Raw genomic sequence first — 21430 nt, 5'->3', positions numbered from 1 at the left:
AAAGTTCGGTTAACAGTATATTTCGATAACCAGCGTGTGTCCCGATGAAAGTCCCCCCCAGGTCCGCGGTTCCCGTTTTTCGTTTTGCTCGGTCGGCAAACACACACGCCGTAGATAGATTTATCGGCTCGATTACACGACCATTTTGTTTTATCGGTTAATAACTCGCTCGTCGGAATAGAACCTGGCTCTCTCGAAGCCGCTCGATGAACTTTGCTCTACCCCGCCGACCACGTCTCTCGATCTCTGTTATTGTCGTCGCGCGGAATTAAACAACGATCCGGAGAAAACGAGCGAGACGATTCTCCCCGACCCGACCCGACCCGACCCTACCCAACCAAACCCGACGCGACGCACACGCTGCTTTGCGTTTGCCCGAAATCGTGGACAAAAGATATTAATCGATGTACATACACAGAGTTCAGTTATTACCCATCACATTCACCAAATTAACCCACGCATTGTAGATACAGAATTACATTAGAAGTCGATTCCAAGTTTTTGGAATCGGTTTTTATAGTTTCACAATCGTGAACAACTACAAAATATACCAATAATACTAAAATTTGATTGTCTGTAATTGTTTGTCATATTATTTTGATTATCGTTGAAATAAATTAACGTTACGGTGTATCACAGACAACCTCGGTAACATTACCATATATCGAGGTAATCGCATGCGAAACGCGTTTGATTCACGGGAGATCTCTGACATTGGAGAACCGAGTTTTTCCTCCCCTTTTTCGGAACAGAGGAATAAGACGGACTCGGTTCGTCAATTCTGTTTCGCGTTTCCGCGCGACGCAACAGGAAAAAACGAACGACTAAATAACAAAGCGATGTGTTTCTGGTTACAGTGAACCTGGCGGACAGCGGAGGCCAGAGGGTAGACATGACGCACTTCGACTTGTTGAAAGTCCTTGGAACCGGAGGTACGTAGAACGTAGAGTCTGTTTCTGTGCAAAGGCCGCTAAGTTCTTAACGAGGTGGTAGTTAATCATCCGAGCCATTACTTTTGGTATGGCTCGGGTGTGAGCAGAGTATCTGAGAGTTTTAATCGGTGGGCACTTTGATCGGGAATAGATACCTGGTTATCGCGACTGTGGATCCGGTTCAAGTGCTTTAGTATTGTTGCTAATGGTACTCGACGGATCTGGGAAGATAGTAGCTGTTATTACTGGATCACGGATTTTTCTGCATTCTCTTTATTTACACGACCTATTTAACATTTTTTCTAATGCAATTGGCGGTGCAACATGATCGCTCAGATTAGTAGTTTCGTTACAGCAAACCTGTGCCAAGTACACTGCTCGTTGTATGCAATGTATAAATATTATACGTTTTATATGTATGTTATTATACAGAAAGATCCGTGGCCCCTCTGTTCGTCACCGTGAAATAACGATTTATTAGGGTTCGACGGTATCGTTTCTCCCTGTTTGTATCGTAACTGACGACCGTATCTCGAATAGAAGGTGTGCGGAGCCACGTGTACAAGAAACAGGAATTGTTTTTGCGCAGCTTACGGGAAGGTGTTCCTGGTGCGAAAGAGAACTGGCACCGACGCTGGTCGTCTTTATGCCATGAAAGTCCTGAAGAAAGCGTTCATCGTGCAAAAGAAGAAAACAACGGAGCATACAAAGACGGAGAGACAAGTCCTGGAGGCCGTTCGAGACAGTCCTTTTTTAGTTACGCTGCATTACGCCTTTCAGACGGACGCGAAGCTCCACTTGATATTAGGTAAAACATACACGACCACTCCGACTCTGTTTAAGGGTCGCTCTCTAGGCCTTCCTCGGCGTTTCTTTTTTTTCTACCAAGAAATCGCGACTCGTTTTGTCTAGATTTTTCTAGCAGGGTAAAGGTACTCATTGCTGCAGGTATAATCGTTACCGCGGGTGCAAATCATTGCTGCCGATTTCTTTTCTATGAAGATTAAACTGCGTAGCAATCGATATCTTGACATGTAGAAAGAATTATATAATTGAGCGAGAATATGTACAAGCTACGATATGCAGAAAACTATCTGAAGTGTCTTATTGTTTGAAAAACTGGCATCGCTTCGATGCTCGAATTGTTTCAGGGTCGATTACAAAACATTCCGCTTGACCCAGAAAATATTATCACGAAACTTTGACCTCTTGCAGTTGCTTTCGCTGTTACCGTTCCTTTCGACGGTTCTGCTAGCGTTACTGTATTATAATTACCTACAACCAAAGCGATACTTTATTAAACGCACCCTCAGCCCGTTAGATCGACCTTAAATAACAACCCGTTTAAAAATAATTCCGTGCACATATTCGCGCGCATTGCGGGAACACCTGGTGACGCTCGTAGCGAACGTACGATGTAAATTGTTCGTGCAAATACGTATTCTTTACAATCGGGAATATATTTAGAAATAACGTTACCCGTGATTCTGCGATTTATAATTTTACGATGTCCATCGTGTTGAGGAAGTTGAAAAATTCATCGTCTCGCGCGAGATTCGACCGTAGAAAGAAACTAGTTCATTGTTCCCGAAGTTCTAGGAGACCTTTTTTTTTTTATTCCGTTGTCCGTGCCACGGTTCTCGCGTATCACGATCGGTTATTTTAAGGTTTCGCTGGAATTCGCGCAAACAACCGTCTCCATTGAACCGTTCGGCCGATCATCGCCGCGCGGTTCGTCCAGCTTTTCGTCCCGATTGTCCCGAACTCTTATATCGTCCCTCGGCCCCGAAAAGGTTAAACAACGAGAACTCTGCTTAACTTCCAGATTATGTCAGCGGCGGCGAGTTGTTTACGCATTTATATCAGCGAGAACACTTCACCGAGGACGAAGTGCGGATTTACATCGGCGAAATTATTTTGGCGTTGGAACATCTACACAAGGTAAACCGCACCGCTCGTTCCTTCTCTATTTATAACGTTTGATCTTTCTAATTTTGGTGCTCGACTGATATCGAATCTCTTATCAAATTATAATTAACTCGCTCGACGATTCGATTCGGAGGTTTGCTTTGTCTTTAAGAAACACGATCTTACACGACTGAATATTCTTCGAAAGCAAAGGATCGATTTCTTCAACGATTCGCTCTGGAAATACCGCTTTGGTTTAATTTGAAAATCGAAATTTTAACAGCAGATTGGTCTCGCGAATGGATCGAAGTAAATTAGCGTAGTTCCTTTGAGACTTAACGGGTTATTAGCCTTGTCTTATTCGTAACATTCGTGCAACTGCAGAAAACCCACGGTCTAGCCACGACAGCCTATTAATCGGTAGATATTCGTACCCTCCACTTCGCGATCCATACTTCGAGAACAACAGTTGTCTCTTCCTCCTCTGTCCTTCGTGCGATTTCAATTATCTAGAGGTCTCATTTCTTCAAATAAAACTGTAACGTGTTTATAATTAATTGTTTCGAACTGATCGTTACGACGACAGTTTACAGAGTTACGTTTGAAAATATTTTTCACGTCGAACACTTTTGCGTCCAAGAACAAACGTAGAAACGTTGCAGCGAATAAATGCTGGTTATTCGAATCGGAGTTTGGCGTTGTTCGTATTGTTTCGAATAAATATTTCTTTGACACATAACGGACGGGTCGAATCTGCTCTGTTTTTCCTAGTTTCCGGGCATTTTTCCAGGGGAAATTAAATAAACATGAATGTATGGATTTAAAGCATTGTAACTACAATAAAACTTTATTAAATCAATTATATTTCTTACACTATTTCAATAAAAATTCAAGGAAAAACGTAAATCTACGGGGCACCGTTCGTTAAGTGTTAAGATATTTCGTCATCAATTATTTATTATTGCAAAATACACCATCGACGGTGTATCGACTATAAAAGCGCCAGGAGACTAACGATATTTCTGTTGTAGCTGGGGATCATTTATAGGGACATCAAGCTGGAAAACATTTTATTGGACGGCGAGGGACATATCGTGCTAACAGATTTCGGTCTGAGCAAAGAGTTCCTGCCGCACGAAAGGGACAGCAACGCTCGTGCCTACTCCTTTTGCGGAACTATCGAGTACATGGCACCGGAAGTGGTACGAGGGGGTTCCGCGGGCCACGATTTTGTGAGTCAGGATGAATTTACGTCACGATCTCCGTTCCCTCGTTGTTCTTGGAAGTCGACTATCGCGCTCCCCGAGTATTGTCATTGTCAAACTAGGTGTTTATCGGCGCGTTGTTCATTCCGATAATTGGTCTGACCATTTCGCGGTGCGACCGCACATGGGAACGTAAAACAACGACGCGACGCGACCTCTTTATCATCACCACTTCCGTTTTTGTATTAGAGTACAGGGTACTCGAGGCAACAGGAAACAAGCATTGCACAAACCAGCTTTGTCTGCAACCTTATTTCCACTGGGTCATCTTAAGTCTAGCAATCGTTTTTCTTTCTGTTTTAAAGTCAACCAAATAATTCTTGAATTCTATTATCTAGAACCACGGATTGGAAACCGCTATGATTTTTTGATACTGGTATTGCACTAATTTGTAAAAATATTAGAAGAATTCTGCAATGAATCTATTTAACTCTGGTTTCATTATTGTTAAAGAAAATTTATACATTGCATAAGCATTGACTGTTTACTAAAACGAAGAGAAACGACAGCGGAGGACAAACCATTATGCATAACATCTATAACAACTGTAACACGTTCTCCTTGCGGTAAATAGAATTCTCGGGCACCGGTGGTCGACCTTTAAATGTTAAAGTACAAAGAGCGTTCGAATAAAGAGAATTCTAAATTCGAGTAGCTGGTTAGACCGAGAAAAATACCCGTAGCTCAAACGATCCTCTAACTGGCTTTCCAAGAACCGAGGCCGGAAAAGACATTCCTCGAGGCGATGATCGAAACGTGAATGATTTTCAGGCAGTGGACTGGTGGAGCGTGGGCGTGCTCACGTACGAATTGCTGACCAGCGCGTCTCCTTTTACGGTCGAAGGCGAGAAGAACACGCAGCAGGACATCTCTCGAAGAATCCTGAAGACGGACCCGCCGATCCCGAGCCACTTGAGTCCCACGGTTCGCGACTTCATTCTACGACTGTTGGTAAAGGACCCGCGACAGAGACTGGGAGGAGGACCGGACGATGCGAAAGAATTGAAGGACCATCCGTTCTTCCGGAAAGCGCCGGCACCGTTTAGCTGGAGCGCTCTGGAAAGACGGCAGATCCCTCCACCGTTCGTTCCAGTCATTACCCACGAGCTGGACACCAGTAATTTCTCCGACGAGTTCACGAAAATGATCGCGGCGGACAGTCCAGCGGTGGTTCCACCGAACTACGATAAGATTTTCAGAGGTTACTCGTACGTGGCGCCGTCGATCCTGTTCGGCGAAAACGTGGTCAGTAAGGACATCTTCAAGGAGGCCACGAAGGCCAGCACGGAGTCGCAACGGCCGTCCGCTTCTGACGTTCTGGCTGCTAGATTCGAAGAGTCCACCTTTTTTCAAATCTACGAGGTAGATCCTCGCGAGGAGGCGCTCGGCGACGGTAGCTTCTCGGTCTGTCGCAAGTGCAGGCACAGGAAAACGCAGCAGGAGTTTGCCGTGAAGATCGTCAGTCGGAGAGTTGACTGCGGCAGAGAAGCTAGCCTGTTGAGGACCTGCCAGGGACATCCGAACGTGGTCAAGCTGGTGGAGGTGTTACAAGACAGAGCGCACACCTATGTGGTGATGGAGCTGTTGTCCGGCGGTGAGTTGCTGAGGAGACAGAGGTTGTTCACGGAGCAACAGGCGAACAAGATAATGCGTCAACTGGCGTCCGCGGTGCGATTCATGCACTCGAGGGGCGTCGTGCACAGGGATTTGAAACCCGAGAACATAGTGTTTTCACATATGGGCGAGGAGTCTCCGGTGAAAATCGTCGATTTCGGCTTTGCGAGAGTCAAGCGAGGCTGCGAGCCTTTGCACACACCTTGCTTCACGCTCCCTTATGCTGCACCCGAGGTTGTGGCCAGGCAGGGTTACGACCAGAGCTGCGACCTTTGGAGTTTAGGCGCTATTCTGTACTCTATGCTGTCCGGGAAGCCGCTGTTCAGAATCGGTTCACCGGATCTGGTCACTCGAATCAAAGCGGAGGAGATTGATTTCGAAGGTGAGGAGTGGAATCACGTGTCTAGCCTGGCCAAGCAGGTCGCGAAGGGCCTGTTGACCGTCGATCCTAACAAAAGACTGACCGCGAACGGGCTGGCGAATCACCCGTGGCTAGCCGAATCTAGTACTTCCGTCGACGTGGTTACGCTTGACATCAACACGAACGCGTGTTTCTTGGAGAAGCCGGAGGGCTTCCGGTTGCGAGAGGTCGACGGTGCAAGGCTCGCCCAGCGCCGAAAGCTCCACAAACGTTCGACTTCTAGCTCAGTGTCCTCCTCAGCATCCACGACATCGTCCAGCCCCTCGATGCAGCTGCTGCGACCACCGAGCGCCGCCACGAATCCTGCAACTTCGGCCTCGCCGGCCCAACCGAGCGCGTTTGATTTCGGCGAGGACAAGGTGAACGAGTACCTCAGCTCCCTATCGTCTTCCTCCGACTCGAATTCACCGAGGATCATGCAGCAGGACATGCCCAAGAAACGGCGCAAGAAGGGCAACGACGACGACGACGAAGCCAAGTCTCAGCGGTACAATAGACACGCCGGCAGCGAAGTCTATAAAAGCAGAACCGGGCCCGTCACCAGGTCCAGGAAAAGAAAGCTGGAGGCTGGCGAGGACCTGGCAGTGTCGGAAGGCTCGCACACCGATCCCAGGGACGTGCATCGAAAACAAAAGGCCGGGAAACGGCCCAAACGGTTAGCGACCATCATCGTGGAGTAGATCGTGTTTCCCACCTCGAATCGGTTCGGCAGTCTCACACCTCCTCGTGTCTCCTATGCATTTGCCACGTGATGATGATGTTGATGATGCTGTTGTTGTAACGTTGCTGCCTTCGAAGCTCACGCGCGAGCGAACCATTGCGTCATTCCTATTTCCGGAACTTGGCCCAGGGAGCACCCTTTCGAATTTCGTGCGTTACATGATTCAGACGCGCTTCCGTTTTCGATAGACCCTGCGCCCATACTAATTACGGGTTGATGGTGTATGGACAGTGGATCTCGACGCGGCGCGCAGAATTATTGAAAAGCGTTTTTTCGTTGAGAATGATTTTTTCAAAGATTATAACGAATCTTTCACAGTCGTGTGTCTAGGAGAACATGTTTTTGGAATCTGTGCAGTTTAGAATAATTTTGCGAAGTGTAACATAGTTTAAGGAATTCCGGAGACAGAGATTTGATGGAGGAAAGAGTGCCTAATAGTAGATAACACGTTTCATTTTGCTGTGAAGTCTATACTCCGGTAAAAAGATAATGTATTTGTTTTCGAGACCATGCCAAGAGGTATACAATAATGTTATCGCTAATCTGACCTCGTACTTGATTTGCAATGGGCTCCCTGCGCGACACGGTTCCTTATCACAAATCTTTAAATTACTAGATACGTTTTAATTTTATGCCCTGCTTACGGTACTCGTTGAGCAGAACTGTCGAACGTAGGTCTCCAAACATGAACAAAGGAACGCGATTCGTTTATCGAGAAGTAAATTTTTCTTTATTTCTGCTACCATTCACTGTTAATTAATTCAATACATGGTAGCAGAGATTTTAATTTATTCGAACGAAGCCGGTGCAATAAAACAATGCAAAATTTTTAAGTAACAATTATGCCAATTTTCAATACATTTTTTACTTAATGTAACCAATGACACCGCGAACTTCGAATCTTCTCGATTATTTTCATTTATTTTATCTACCTGACAAAATATGTTCCAGATTAGAAAGTGTTGTCTTATACCAAGTATTATGCTCGACTAGCTCCGCAGTGTCGATACTACTGGGCATACGTGTATATAATAATATATTCTCCTAAAACAAGCGTCACAGTTGTTGCGGAGGAACGTCGACGTTCCTTGCCCAATCCTAACGCACCAGATTCTTCTTCTCGTTGATTCTTTCTTTCACGTTGTCTGTGATGAACCGTAAAAACGTTGAAGCGCTTCATCGTTTCCCCCCTGGGTGTGGTTCCCGATACCCGAATCGCCTTCTACTCAGCCCCCCGCCCTATCGTTTCACAATACACAGGATGATCCATTATCAGCAATTAGATCCTCGCAAGTTAGAGTGGACGGCCTTAGAAGAAACATCCGGAAGCATAAAACTTCTTTCTTTCTTCCCCCTCCATTTTCATTCATCCCTCATTTTTCTCTAAAGTCATCCGACTTGATTTTAATTCAGATTTAATCCAACTATCAAAGAGTTTCTTTCTTATCGACATTCTTCTTCATCCCACGCTCCTTTAAAGTCTTCCACTCTAAGTAACCGCCAAGATGGGTGACCGCCGGTGAAAAATAAACAAGCGAATAATAAAATACATGGCATGAAACGATGTCCGAGGCAATCGACCGTGAATATTCCTTAAGAGCGCGTGCCATCGATCAGAACTCGACGCCTGTGTCTGTCCATCGCACGACGCTTCTACTTACTAAGTTTCTAAATGGCGAACCTCGGACGTCCTCCTTGCTTCGAAAGACAATTTCCCGGCGAGTCATCCGATTGGTGAATCGCGGGAGGCTGGTAGCGGACCATTGTGTCACGATAAAACAAAGTGGGGAACAAATCGAAAGAGGAAGAGAGCCGAACGCGCGAGACCTCCCCGAAAAAAAAAATTAGAAAAATGTGCCTCCGGAAGCTCGCCGACGATAGCGAGTGGATGAAAAGACAATTTCGAGGCGGCGAGACGCGCGCCCCACCTCGAACAGATCGTGAACGGCGAGGAAAACTTATTTATTTAACGAGATAGGCGTGTACCCGACTAAAAGAATGCCTGGTGAGAATGTATGCGTCTGAACTTGTGAGAAAGAGGAAAAGAGCGAAATGTACTCACCGATTTTACAGAGTACTCGAAACGGTTTTGTTCACGAGCATATATCGACAATGCTATTCTTATACATTGATTTTTAGTCCTGAATCTTTATAAAAATATTATATATGTATGTATGTATATACAGAGTGTCGCAAACTTTAATGTCCAAACTTTGTCAGCGTATTCTATAGCACAAAGTAAGAAAAAAATGTTATTTTAACGTAGGTCATGCAGAGCTTTGTTAAGAGGTTATAACAAAAATTCTGAAAAAGAATAGTAATCAACTTGCTGTGACTTAAATCAACAATATTGTGTTTTTCAGTGTAATTATGTAAGGTATGTTTACTACCTGAGGTCACCAATTATTGAAATGAATTTCGCTAGTAATAGCTATTAGCGTAAAGGGCGTAGTTTATGATTACGGTGCGGACTCGACTTCAGGCTATTTTTGAGATTTAGCAAAACTTTCTATTTTAATGAGATTTGTTAGATTTAGTATTTTAAAGTAAGTAAAACCAAGCCAAGTGCGGATTGTTAAGAGTCTTAAGTTAGCAACCAATTTTTGTTATAACTTCTTAATGAAGCTCTATATGACCTATGTTTATATAACATTTTTTCCCTTATTTTGTGCCATAGAATACACTGACAATGTTTGAACATTAAAGTTTGGGACACCCTTTATATACTTGTATGCGTGTGCACTTGTACACGACGAACACACACGAAACCATACATGTGTACATTATATGCATATAGGATGTTAGAGATTAGGGTGGAAGAGGTCATCGAGTATTATGCGGTGTTTCTCGATATTCCTTTCGTTCGAATGCGTTCAACCGATCGAACCGGATGGGAATCGATTCCTCAAGGTTGCGGAAATTATATCCTGCGTCCAATCCGATTGTGCCTAAATGTTACGTTCGAAATTATGTTTTCATATTTTGTCCTTGAGTTCCATGACCGCTCACAGTCCAATAATTGAAGTGGGTAGGATCGAGCGACCTTGAACAAATCGGATTCGGTTCGGCTTGGCCGTACTTTCGATCGAGCGAGAACATACGTGAGAGAGAGAGGGAGAAAGAGAGAGAGAGAGAGAGAGAGAGAGAGCGATTTAATCGATGGAGCATCGAATTGTTATTGAAGAGCGGAAAGGGAGAGATAATTGCACTTTTTAGAGAGCGGTTCGAGAATGTTGAAAGGAATTCCGCGGCGAGATTTATTTTCGTAGATGTTTTTAACGCGACGTTTGAACTCCTCGCTGTGCATCTCGAGCTCCGCACACGTCAACGAACATGCCTACTTCTAGTCCAAAATTGCTGTTTCGTGGAAGCCGGTTCGAAATTCCGATTTCTGTCTTAGGTGTCAGTCATCGGCGAGGAGTTGAAACTGCAGCGTTTTTGAGAGATAAACAGAGATGAAAGGCAGAGATTAACAGAAAGAGAAAGAGAGAGCTGGTTCTTTGAACGATGATGGTGGTCGTCCATTACGTTCTGAGTTTCGTTGATCGATCGGTTGTTTAAACAGCGACTTGCGAATTTATTCTAAAGCGTAAAGAACGTTCCACAGAAAATGACAAATTGAAATAATGTAATAAAATTGCGTTGTTGAAGAGTATGGTTTCAAAAGCCAAAATCATGACGCTCGTACCTTCAAATGCAACATTTTTCCTAAACGAAACGTTCTACGAAAAAAAGATCTTTTTACATCTTTAAATCGATTTTTAGCGTAACCTACTGGGTATTTCTATTGTTTCTGTTGAATTTGTTAATGCTTTATTGTAAACGTTAACTGGTTGAACTTTTTGCACTCGAAGCTGTTTCAAAACCAGAAATTCGGTACTTTATCAAGTACGGGACGCTTAATGACGAGGAAATTGTATTGAACGGTGGTCTTTGTTATGTCTAGTAGCATCTCGCAAGACCTGCCAATTCTTGTGCAAATTGTTGAACCGTAGCGAACCTAGAGCAACGTCTGTTAACGATTATTACTTTTATGTTAACGTGTCCGTGAGTTGCTGCGGCGTCGATTTAGCCTGTGAAATGAAGGAACAAGTGTGCGAAAACGAAAAGGAAAGTGAGAAATTGTGTGTTGGTAAGGGAAAAAAAATGGCGAAGACTGAAATGGTTGTACACCGACTCAGGGAACAGAGAGACGCGACCGAAGAAATTCTCTAATGAGCGAACACGACGAGGATACGACGTTCCATGAAGTGGCGCGTGCTTCTACCAAAGACGACCGAAGCGACATAATAAAGAATTAAATCGAAAATAAAATCGCGCTTGCAATCGTCGAGAGCGTGATACAGTATCGTGATTTACTCGGGCGTATATTATTATCGCGTACGAAAGAGAGATCGTGTAAAAGAGAGAATAAATAAAGAAATTAAAACGATACGAAAAGATAAAAAAAAGTTGAAGAAGAAGACGACGACGACGACGACGATGATGATAAACAGATGATGATTCAAAGAAAATATTTAAATGAGAGAAATGAACAGATATAAAAGAATTATATATTTAATATAAGTCTATACTAGATAAATAAAAAAACAAAATAAATAAATAAAACATATTTCTTTAATAAGAGGATATTTCTATTTAGGATCGTAACAAAGTCATTAACCGAGTCTTAATGAGTTGAGTCAGTTGGCCCGGTCCACGGAGGGAACTGATTTCTCTTTTTCTAGATACAATATATCAACTGTTACGTTATTAAGAATGCTGAGGAATGAACGGCCGAGCAAATTCCCTTCGGAGAATATGTATATTTGTATGGGACGTCGTAAGAGTCTAATGCATTCTTTTTCCTAACTCGTATATTTGATACTTCATATCATCCGAGGTTTTAGGTTCACACGCGTTCACGAGGGTAAACGACATAATTCTTTTGAGCTTTATATATATATATATATAAATTAATATATATATATATATATATAAAAATTTTCTTTGTATGATCTGTTGACTAGAGACATCGACAGGAAAGAAACGCCGACCGTACGCGGCTGTCGTCAACAATCTTGCTTTCTAATCGCATCCACATCGACAGGTTGATAAAATTTTGCGATAGACTTTTGAGACATCCTACGTGTATGTATCACATATACATATAATTACGTACGGATTCCAGCTTGTACCATACGATAAAGAGTGCTGTTCTGTTGCTATAAGTACGTAAGAGAGACGAAATACCTTTGTTACTACTGGTTGTTAAATATATCACAACATAATATTTATTTACATAACTGGATTCTTATTTTGAGTCGCAACCTTAATGCCCTTTGCTATATACATTATCAAGTCAGAGTTACAATTCAATCTTTACATTTTCCTTTTTTTTTTATTGCAATTTTATCATATAAATTTATGAAACAGAATATTTATTTAAGCCTTGATGTTAATATTAAAATAAATAAGAAAAACACAGAAAAAAAATATATCGATCCTGCCAGGATTCGAACCTGGAATCTTCTGATCCGTAGTCAGACGCGTTATCCGTTGCGCCACAGGACCGTCTTGGAAACGACGTTAATGTTCGTGTATATAATGGAATGCTAACAACTGGTAAATCGATTGCATTTAATAGTAATTACGTTACTGAATTAATATTTGATCTTGGTTTAAAATGAGTGTATTAGTCTACCAAATGGAAAATTATTTAAGAACACTGACTTGATAAAGCGCATTATTTATTTATAAATAGTAAAATACATTATACTGATCGATTAATGGAAAATAATAGTATGTACATTTTTAGACAGGCAGATGTAGAAAATGCAGAATTATTCTTTCATTGTGAAATTAAACTTAAACATAGTCTCGATATTGCTAGCAGAAACATCATCAGTCTTTGACAAAGTATCGTCACTGTTTACATCTTGTGGCTCCTTCGTTGATTTACATATCGCTTTTTTAACAAACACACATTTTTCTTTTTGCTTTGACGTACACATAAATTTTATGGACGATGCTGTCCTTGCATGTTTCTGCTGTTCTAAAGCCATTTTTTCCCGGTAATTCCCTAAAGTATTTCTCATTACTTGTCTCTTTTTTACCAAAGGTGCAGCATTGCTTTTTAAGACATTTAAATTTTTAGTTAAATCTTGCGTCTGCTTATTAGACAATTTGCCAGTGGTTAAAGATTTTTCTAATTCCTGAATGCACCAACATAATTCAAGCTCGAATTGATCCTCGGCTTCTTGCGTCAAACCACTTGCGGTTTCTGCAGTTTTATTTTCAGAAGTGCTCGCAACACTTGTTGATTCTGGGGTCACAGTACTCTTCTTAACCGCTGCTGATTTTTTATTACCCTAGAAACGATAAACACAGTTGTACAGTCTGCTGTCAAAGGTTACGAGTTACAAAACAAACATATATGTATTAAAAGTGAATACACATATCAATAAATATACCGGCTTAGGAGGCATTCTTAATCTTCAAATAACAGCTTTATTCACTTTTTCAATCGTTAACAGTTTGTTGTCATCGCGTTCGTCTCTTGTTCAATCCTCCATGCCACACTTTAACCATATGTGGCACCTCTGGTGGAAAAACAGTGAAGCTCCTTTCGACGCCCGTACAGCGACAATTATAATAGCGTTAAAAACCCCAAACTGTTCGCTAATTAGTACTTAGAGCGCTCCACAGATGGCACCACCATTTTATTCTAAGGAATAAAAACTACATGGTGCGCCATCTGTCGGTCCTTCGCGGAACTATTCGGCGAACAGTTTGGGCGTTTTGCCGTTGCAATTTAGTGGCGCTATTCGGTCGTTTGCAAGCAGCAAAAATACCGTGCCGGTTTTAACACGGGTTCTTATGGGAGACGCGGTATGAATCATTTGCTTGGAAATTCAGTATTGAAAAACAAAATGAAAATCGTTTATAATTATTTAATTACGACTCGAGTATGCAAATAATAATTACGTATACATTGTGAAATGTGTCTACTAGCATTTTTAGTCATAACAGTGCATACATTACGCCTGCAATGTAACAAAATTTATATTTTAACTATGACTCCCCTCTCGAAGGTTAGTCGGTTGCCGGAAAATATTAATTATATTGAAATTAAATGCTTCTGGCACTGCATCAATTGACGCTTCTTTAACATTTTCAGGAGCAGATGATCCTCGCCGCAATTCGCATTGCGCTTTGCGGTAAGATCTCTAAGGACTGCCTGTACTTGATATTTATAAGATTTTATAAAATTTTCTTTAAATGATATTTAAACCATTGTATTGTTCCGCAGAACGTTGCGCGTTTCGCCATCGCATTTATATGGCGCAGGGACGTAACATTCAAAGTACGAGCAGCAAACTGTTTACGGTCGATCGAATTTCAATGAGAATCGCCGGTGACAGATCGCGCAGCAAGTTTATCCATTGCGGTGCGAGACAAATTGACGTAGCGGAGTCGGATGACCCTCTTAGGTACATCGGTCGCTGACAAACTGGTCCGGGAGCCCTCTTACAACCCTCTCCGCTGCCAAATTATCGGACTCCTGTGGACAGCGAACCCATTTATACTGTCCACCGGCTAAGACTTACTAGGGCCACAGACAAAGAGGATCGTGTCGATCCGATCAGCCGATGCTCTCTGCCAAAAACGGGGCAGACGCGATTGATAGTCCTCGAACGGTTCGCGCAAGCACCGGCGTTCATCGGACGACGTTTGCAAATATGCCAGGAACCTGGGAAACATTCGTTTCGACCGGTTTGTTAAGCGACACGCGCGTCGCAAGTCTTCCGGATAATTTTTCATAGAGATAACGCGCAATTTCTTGAAAAAGCCTGTTTCACAATATGATCCGTTTAGTTTGAACATAACCCCAAAATTGGTGTTACTTCTTTCATCGAAATTATACACAGAGGCAATCTGGTATATCGAAAACGGAACAAGATCGAAATGCTGGTACAAGAAAATTAGGTTTCCGCCGTGGCGGACAATTGTGCCGGTGTTTCGTGAGTCGAGTAACCTCTCCGGTGGCCCGATCTTTAAAAACGTATTTAGCAGTTTCGAATGCCCGCGGCGCTTAACTACGTTTTGATCGCATGGCCGTCTCCCGATGTACTTTATAACGGGCACGGCACGGAATTACGTGTCTCGTTATTTCCGTTCTCGTAACCCGTGCGCCGCCTCTAACACAGTCGCCCGCGTCATTAACTAGAATTATTCGCGGAGATGGCAAATCTCGAAACCGAACTGGAAACGGAATAACATTGATGTTCTTTTTTTTCAGAAGAAAGGGTTGAAGACACTTTAGTCGAACGATTGTTATTCGGTATGTATACAGTCCTGTAAAAGGCAAAGAGAGAGAGAGAGAGAGAGAGAGAGAGAGAGAGAGTGAGTGAGAGAGAGGGAGAGAGGAAACAGAAGAGGAAGAGAGAGCGAGTGCAGAGGAGGAGGAGGAGCAAAAATGTTAAGAGATTGGAGTTTAAAGCCCGGCGAACAATATGGCGGACCGGAATGGAGTGAAACGATGCCAGGGGCTGTCGGATGGAGTGAGTACGGTCGACAGTAGTTGGTGGGCTATAATAACGTATAAAGTAATTAAGGACATCGGGCGACAGCGGGAAAAGGGGACAGCAGGGGCACGGGCACGGTCGCGGGGCGCGGAGGGGTTGGCAGGAGGAGGTGGAGGCGGCGGCGGCGGCGTTGGTGGAGGAGGGCGGGAGGGAGGCCGGGGAAGGGGAAACGGACAGTTTAGGGAATGCGACATTTACATAGTAATTAAATCGCGGGAGCAAGTGGGACCGTTGGGGAAGATACTGGTGCTCGAGCAATTACAGACGCATTAGATTGCGGTAAGCACTTGTTTATGGCCCACCCTGGCCTACGTCGCTTCACTCGACTCGATTCCGACTGTGTTCACTCGTTCGCCAAGGCAGTTACACCGGCCCGGCTTTCTTCCCTTTTTCCGCCATTAACTCGTCCGTTGGATATCCGCGGTGCCGATCTACGCGCGACCCCTCGCGAATTCCTCGCAGTTCCTTGGGAAAAATCGTTCGTTATCGGCACCGCGCGTCGCGGCTACGCTCTGTTCGAAAATTTAGAAACATCCGCCGCGATCGTTTGACAATTGTCCCTCGACGAGCCGTGCTCTTTTCTGAACACACATGCCGCGCGATTACGAGACACGGACGAAGCTCATTGGCGATCCTTTGGCTAAGCTGTACGATATCGAGTGTACTCCTAATATCGCTACAATCGGATATAAATAAATATTATGATTCTGAAATATTTTTTTGATTTAATATAGAATTTAATGACAATTTTTATTACAGATTTCATTTTCATTGAGAAATTTTATTACAATAAATGTAGCTAATCTATAAAATAACAAATATATAATTGATAATGATACTCCTGATATCGCTACAATCGGACATAAATAAATATTATGATTCTGAAATATTTTTTTGATTTAATATAGAATTTAATGACAATTTTTATTACAGATTTTATTTTCATTGAGACATTTTATTTCAATAAATGTAGCTAATCTATAAAATAAAAAATATATAATTGAGGCGAATTGATTAATTGTTGAAACTAGAATTATAAGACTTATATGAAATATGGGGGAATAGTTTATAAGAAAAAATGAAGTATTATTAAATGCTAAGATGGTCCTACAAGGACTTTTTCACGCGAAATAAAAATTGCACGGTCCGATCGCGAGATACGGAAGCTTCGTAGATATTTCTATCGTTTCGTAATTATTTTAACGAGCTTATTTTCATAAACGGCAAAATTGGTAACATTAATTTAGGAAAAAATTCTCGTAATTTATCGAAACGAACACCATGCATTCGAACGAATCGACTTTTATTGGTAGTTGCTGGCTGTGGAAGGATCGACCAATTTCATTAACAAAACTACTTTGGCAGCCAATACGCGCGCACCGACATTTTTTTTTTCGCGTTCCACGCGTCGAAATAATTCGGCTCGTCCGTGCGTAAATCACGAACAGGAATCACGGGGAGCGGCGTCGAACGCGTATTCTCGTAATTTTTATGAGACGCGCCGAGGAACGAACGACTTCTGTGGACGGAGAGAATAATATTCGCAGGGACGAAGGCTTTATGCTAACAGCTGGTCAGCCCCCGAGAGGGTCCTTTCCGCTTCGTTTGGCGACGGACGAAGACAACGATGTGTCATCGTTGTCGCTAATTGAATATCGCACCCTTACCCTCCGCCCTCCGGTCCGTGCCGGCGTGGCGCGACGCAACGACGATCGAACAAGCTTTTAAGTAAAATTCCATTCCCCCGGTTCATACGGTGCACATCCCACCCCCCTTAACCCCCTGCGCTGCCCTGGCGCAGCTACGGGAATCACGGAGTTCCGGAGTCCCGGACAAAATTAATAACAACAATCGTTCCAATTAGTTAATTGAACGGGGTTGCGAGGACGCGGTTGACGCGTGTTTGTTTCGGGGACGGATTCCGCGCCCGCCCGAATTCATCGGCGACAGAAGAGGCGAATAAAATGTTGCTTGGCCGATGCTTTCGACGGAACGTGAACGTTCGTATCGTACACCGATCACGTGCTCGGATTAACACTAGATTGCCCAAGGTAGCCGTTTTGCTTGCTTTTCAATTTCAATTAGAAAAACAATTGCACAATGACACAGCTTCTTAGAATTTTGTGACTTTTTCTACAACATATAAATGCGTTTATTAATCGTTGCAGTTGCCTCCACCCTCCCTCTTTCATTTCCGGTATGTGTTATACCTACATTGCCCCAAAGCAGTCAAAATGACTGCATTGTGAAAGAATCACTAATGCGTGAAGAAACTTGTTTAAAATTAATATTTAATATTTCTTATATTATTTACGGTCATACAACAAGTTATTAGTAAGTATTAACAATAAAAAAATTTTACTTCACTTTGAAAAAAGAAATCATTTATGTATTTATATTCGTACATTTTAAGCGAATGAATAAATATACCAAGTTTCAGTCTTTCTAACGTTAATTGTCTAATTCGCCGATTTGTCACTTTTCAGAATAACAGAAAATCTGTGGAAGGTAGCGTGGACCTGTACCTGTGATCCCTCGCAGACCTCGCCGGCTCGTCGACGTCGGAGCCCGTCGGAAACGGACAAATTCTTTCGCCGCGGCCGCTCGTATCACGCAGGAACTCAATGTTCCAGAAAGAGACCGCCCCGGGCGAGATCCGATCCTCTGTTTTCCTACGGGATCGCGTTCGTTACAACGATCACAAGAATTTCCGAGCAGCTTGTTTCCAGATTCACTCGGACCGAGTTTCCCCGGCGGGGCCGGCATTGCTTTCCGAATAAATATTTCGATCTGTTTGCAGAAGGGGCGGCACGACGGTAGTCAGTAGGGTTACGACGGATCAAAGAAAGGAGGGAGGGAGGGGGGGGGGGGACAGGCACGGCCATTGTTAATCTACTTTGTACGCTGTCGGTGACCAGGTGGAGGACGCATCTCTGCCGAGAGGCGAATCCGAAGTCAATAAATAGAAGTACGCTTGGATAATAAAATACAATTTAGGGTTGTAAACCTGGCTGGCGTTAACTGGCTCTCGCCCCGACCTTATCTCTATTATTATCATCATTATCGTTATTAATTTGAATATTTTTCTAGAGAAAGGAAAAGAGCCTCGGACCCGTTCAAGCTGAACAAATTGAATTTTTCTTTACGAAACATGTAGATGGTCAAAACCAAGATGATCAAAACTGCCCTTAGAGGTTTTTAACCATTTGCACTCGTATGGTGACTCTCAGGCACCACTGATATTGTTTTGTCACCCTTTAAAACAATTTTTATAGCAACAACGTTTAATTTTAGAAAAATTGTTAAATATGGCACTGTTGGTATGAATCACGAGAACTAATTTGGTATATATATATATATTGATTATGTCAACTGTGCCATAACTGATTCATGCCAACAGTGCCATATTTAACAATTAAAATTTTTCTAAAATTAAACTTAAAATTAAACTAAATTTATATATATACAATATAAATTTAGTTTAATTTTAAGTTTAATTTTAGAAAAATACACTTCTTTAAATGTTATAAGACAGAAGAATTATTTTAGATTTAGATCTAAAATGGCTTGGAGTGCAAAGGGTTAAGTGAGTCATATATACCGTTCTATAGCTGACCAATAAAAACTAATCCGTGACCGTTGTCGAACGCGGATCAACCGTCTCGGAAATTGACGCGAACATTGTACAATGACCGGGATTCCAGCCGCGCATCCTGTCCAGAAATTGTGCCGAAAAACGGTAGCGGGGTGGGGGAGAGAGAGAGAGGAAGGAGGCAGCATGCCTGACAGAGGAGCTCGCCTTATAGAAACGGCGTCGTGCACCGACAATAGGTTAAAGCATCAAATTAGGCGGTGCAGGTCAACTGCATGGGCGTCCCTACGGCTTCGTGACCGTCGGCTCGATCCTGGCCGAACAGGGCCCCCGGATATAGGGTTGCCTCTATAATGCCATAATACAAATAAGTCAGTCAGTCGGTCGGTTGGTGCCCCGCCGCGTATACCCCTAAGGTCTATTATGGTTCTTGATCTCCGACCATTATGCGTCCACCTTTCTCCCTCGATTGTTGCCTGCAAAGTCATTCGAGTTAGCTTCTGTTCCCCTACGCGTAATCTCTCCCTCTCTTTCTGCTCTGTTCGATCCGCCGCGCACGGTATCGATGCTCTTTTCGAGTCCAACATCGACTTGGCACGCACTCCTCGCGTTCCGCGTCCTCTCGCGCCGAACTTCTCTCGAAAACTCAGGCTAGTGATTCGTTCGGTTGCTTATTTATTCGCAACGGTAGCCAACTTCACGCGAGTCCTCGGATTCCCAGGTTAGGCTAGCTTAGAATGCGAGAACCCTAACAATGTCTCGGAAGCTCCGAAAGAAATCCGTAGGCTCGGGCTAGATTTCTAATTCGTGGAGATATCGCGTCGCTACGGGATCGAGAAACCGTTCCGTGAATTCGACAGCAGGCTAATTGTCCGTCGCGCGCGGAGAGAGGCTCCTCCAGACGGGTGCAATAAGCGAGGCAGGCCGCGCGGGATAAAGATGGAGGCCCGATGCATCAATGTCATCGCGTACAACATTGTTCCGGGCGCAACGACTTACCTCTAACGACGTATTTATGGCGTCAAGTTGCGGCTTAAATAATAACCAGTCGATGATGGATGGTCGGTCGACGCGCGCACAAAATCGACATCATTATTGTTGTTGCGGGGTTCCGGTCTGGTCTACGCGCGGGAAAAGATATTCCAGGATCCGCGCACGACGCAACACGACGGACAGATGCGTATAATCCGTCGGCGTTCCAAGATTTTTCTCCTCGTCGTCCGTTTCTATTGCGATCGGTCCATGGGAACGAGCGCCGATTTACCACGCTCACGAATAATAGAATATGGTAAATTATGATAAAATTGTATCGGGCTAAATTAAATGGAAAGTAAATGGAAATTAAATGTATCGTAAATTCTCCGTTAACGTTAATATAGAGATTTGTTTTTCGCGAAATCAAGCAGCGTGTTTGGTCCGTCTAATTGGCGTCGACGGAGAGCCGGCGGTCTTCAAGGGCGCGCGGTCCTTATCGCGACAGATAATTGAACGGTCAAACAAAAGGGACGGCGATAAGATAAACCGTCGCACCGACGTATTAACTCGCGAATAATCTCCGCTTGTGTGCCGATCGAATAATACAGCGTGTCCGGCGATTTGATTGCGGTCACGCGCGAAAGAATCGGGGAAAATTGCTCGATAACGGCGCGATAAAGGTCGCGATAAAATTAGCCCGCGGACAATCTAATAGCGAAGCGGTGTCTTGTATCGACGCGAATTACGCGGAGGGGAAATTGCCACCGGGGGGGGGGGGGGGGGGCGGCGACGAGGGTTTACGAGCTGTTTAAGCAAAAGAGAGGCGGCGCGCGGAACTCGTACGATATTGAAAATTGTCCGATAACGACGCGATAGAAATCGCAATGAAATTACCGGGCCACGCGATCGTTACAACGGGTTTTACAACGACGCGGCGCGCGGTATCTTCCTCCGAAAAGTTTGGCGAAATGCGATCGGTTTGTACCGTACGACGGCAGAATGCCGTCTAAATAACTAATCGATACAATTTTCTTGCTAAATTGAAGACTAAAGTCCAAACAGTAGGACAACAATATAACTTAAATACTTTGGGCTCGTTGATAAAACAAAAGAATGAGCTGAGACCGTCTATTAACAAAATCCGCAATCACTTAACCTCTTAGGCACGACGCGCCATTGCCAGTGGCTTTCGTGAATGTTTCGTGCTTCACTCAATTGTTTTATTAATTATTAACCCTTAGCACTCGACGCCATCATGGATGTTACCTAGCAGAGCTTATAAACATTTATATTATTATATAGTATACGATATATATGTTTATATGTATATGTATATATAATATTGTTATAATAATATTCGATTTCTATGAATTTGTAGACACCGAGAAATAGTTGCAAATCGCTAATAAACTTTAATGTTTAGTCATATACTAGA

At 43.3% G+C, this 21430-nt stretch overlaps 2 protein-coding genes and 1 non-coding gene across 8 annotated transcripts in view; 1 reads left to right on the top strand and 2 right to left on the bottom strand.

Annotated features, from left to right (window-relative positions):
* The window catches only part of LOC144470690 (ribosomal protein S6 kinase alpha-5), a 40568-nt gene extending 28422 nt beyond the window's left edge, over nt 1-12146 (top strand). For all 6 annotated transcript variants that reach the window (XM_078182140.1, XM_078182139.1, XM_078182136.1 and 3 more), the window contains 5 exons: nt 858-932; nt 1522-1740; nt 2758-2873; nt 3872-4072; nt 4877-12146. In XM_078182140.1, coding sequence (XP_078038266.1) covers nt 858-932; nt 1522-1740; nt 2758-2873; nt 3872-4072; nt 4877-6820 — 2555 coding nt within the window. In that variant the 3' untranslated portion in view covers nt 6821-12146. The remainder of the gene's footprint in view (nt 1-857; nt 933-1521; nt 1741-2757; nt 2874-3871; nt 4073-4876) is intronic.
* Nucleotides 12147-12341: 195 nt separating this feature from the next.
* Trnar-acg (transfer RNA arginine (anticodon ACG)) lies at nt 12342-12414 on the bottom strand. The gene has a single exon. It is a non-coding gene; the product is annotated as a tRNA-Arg (tRNA).
* Nucleotides 12415-12573: 159 nt separating this feature from the next.
* LOC144471040 (UPF0488 protein CG14286) lies at nt 12574-13438 on the bottom strand. The gene is made up of 2 exons (XM_078182722.1): nt 13314-13438; nt 12574-13211 (listed from the first exon to the last, which is right to left on the bottom strand). Exons 1-2 carry the CDS (start codon nt 13326-13328, stop codon nt 12684-12686), a joined length of 543 nt encoding a protein of 180 aa, XP_078038848.1. The 5' UTR covers nt 13329-13438; the 3' UTR covers nt 12574-12683.
* Nucleotides 13439-21430: the final 7992 nt, after the last annotated feature.

The sequence above is a fragment of the Augochlora pura genome, chromosome 6 (assembly GCF_028453695.1).
Source record: "Augochlora pura isolate Apur16 chromosome 6, APUR_v2.2.1, whole genome shotgun sequence".
Classification (NCBI taxonomy): Eukaryota; Metazoa; Arthropoda; class Insecta; order Hymenoptera; family Halictidae; genus Augochlora; species Augochlora pura.
This window is presented reverse-complemented; position numbering and strand designations above follow the sequence as displayed.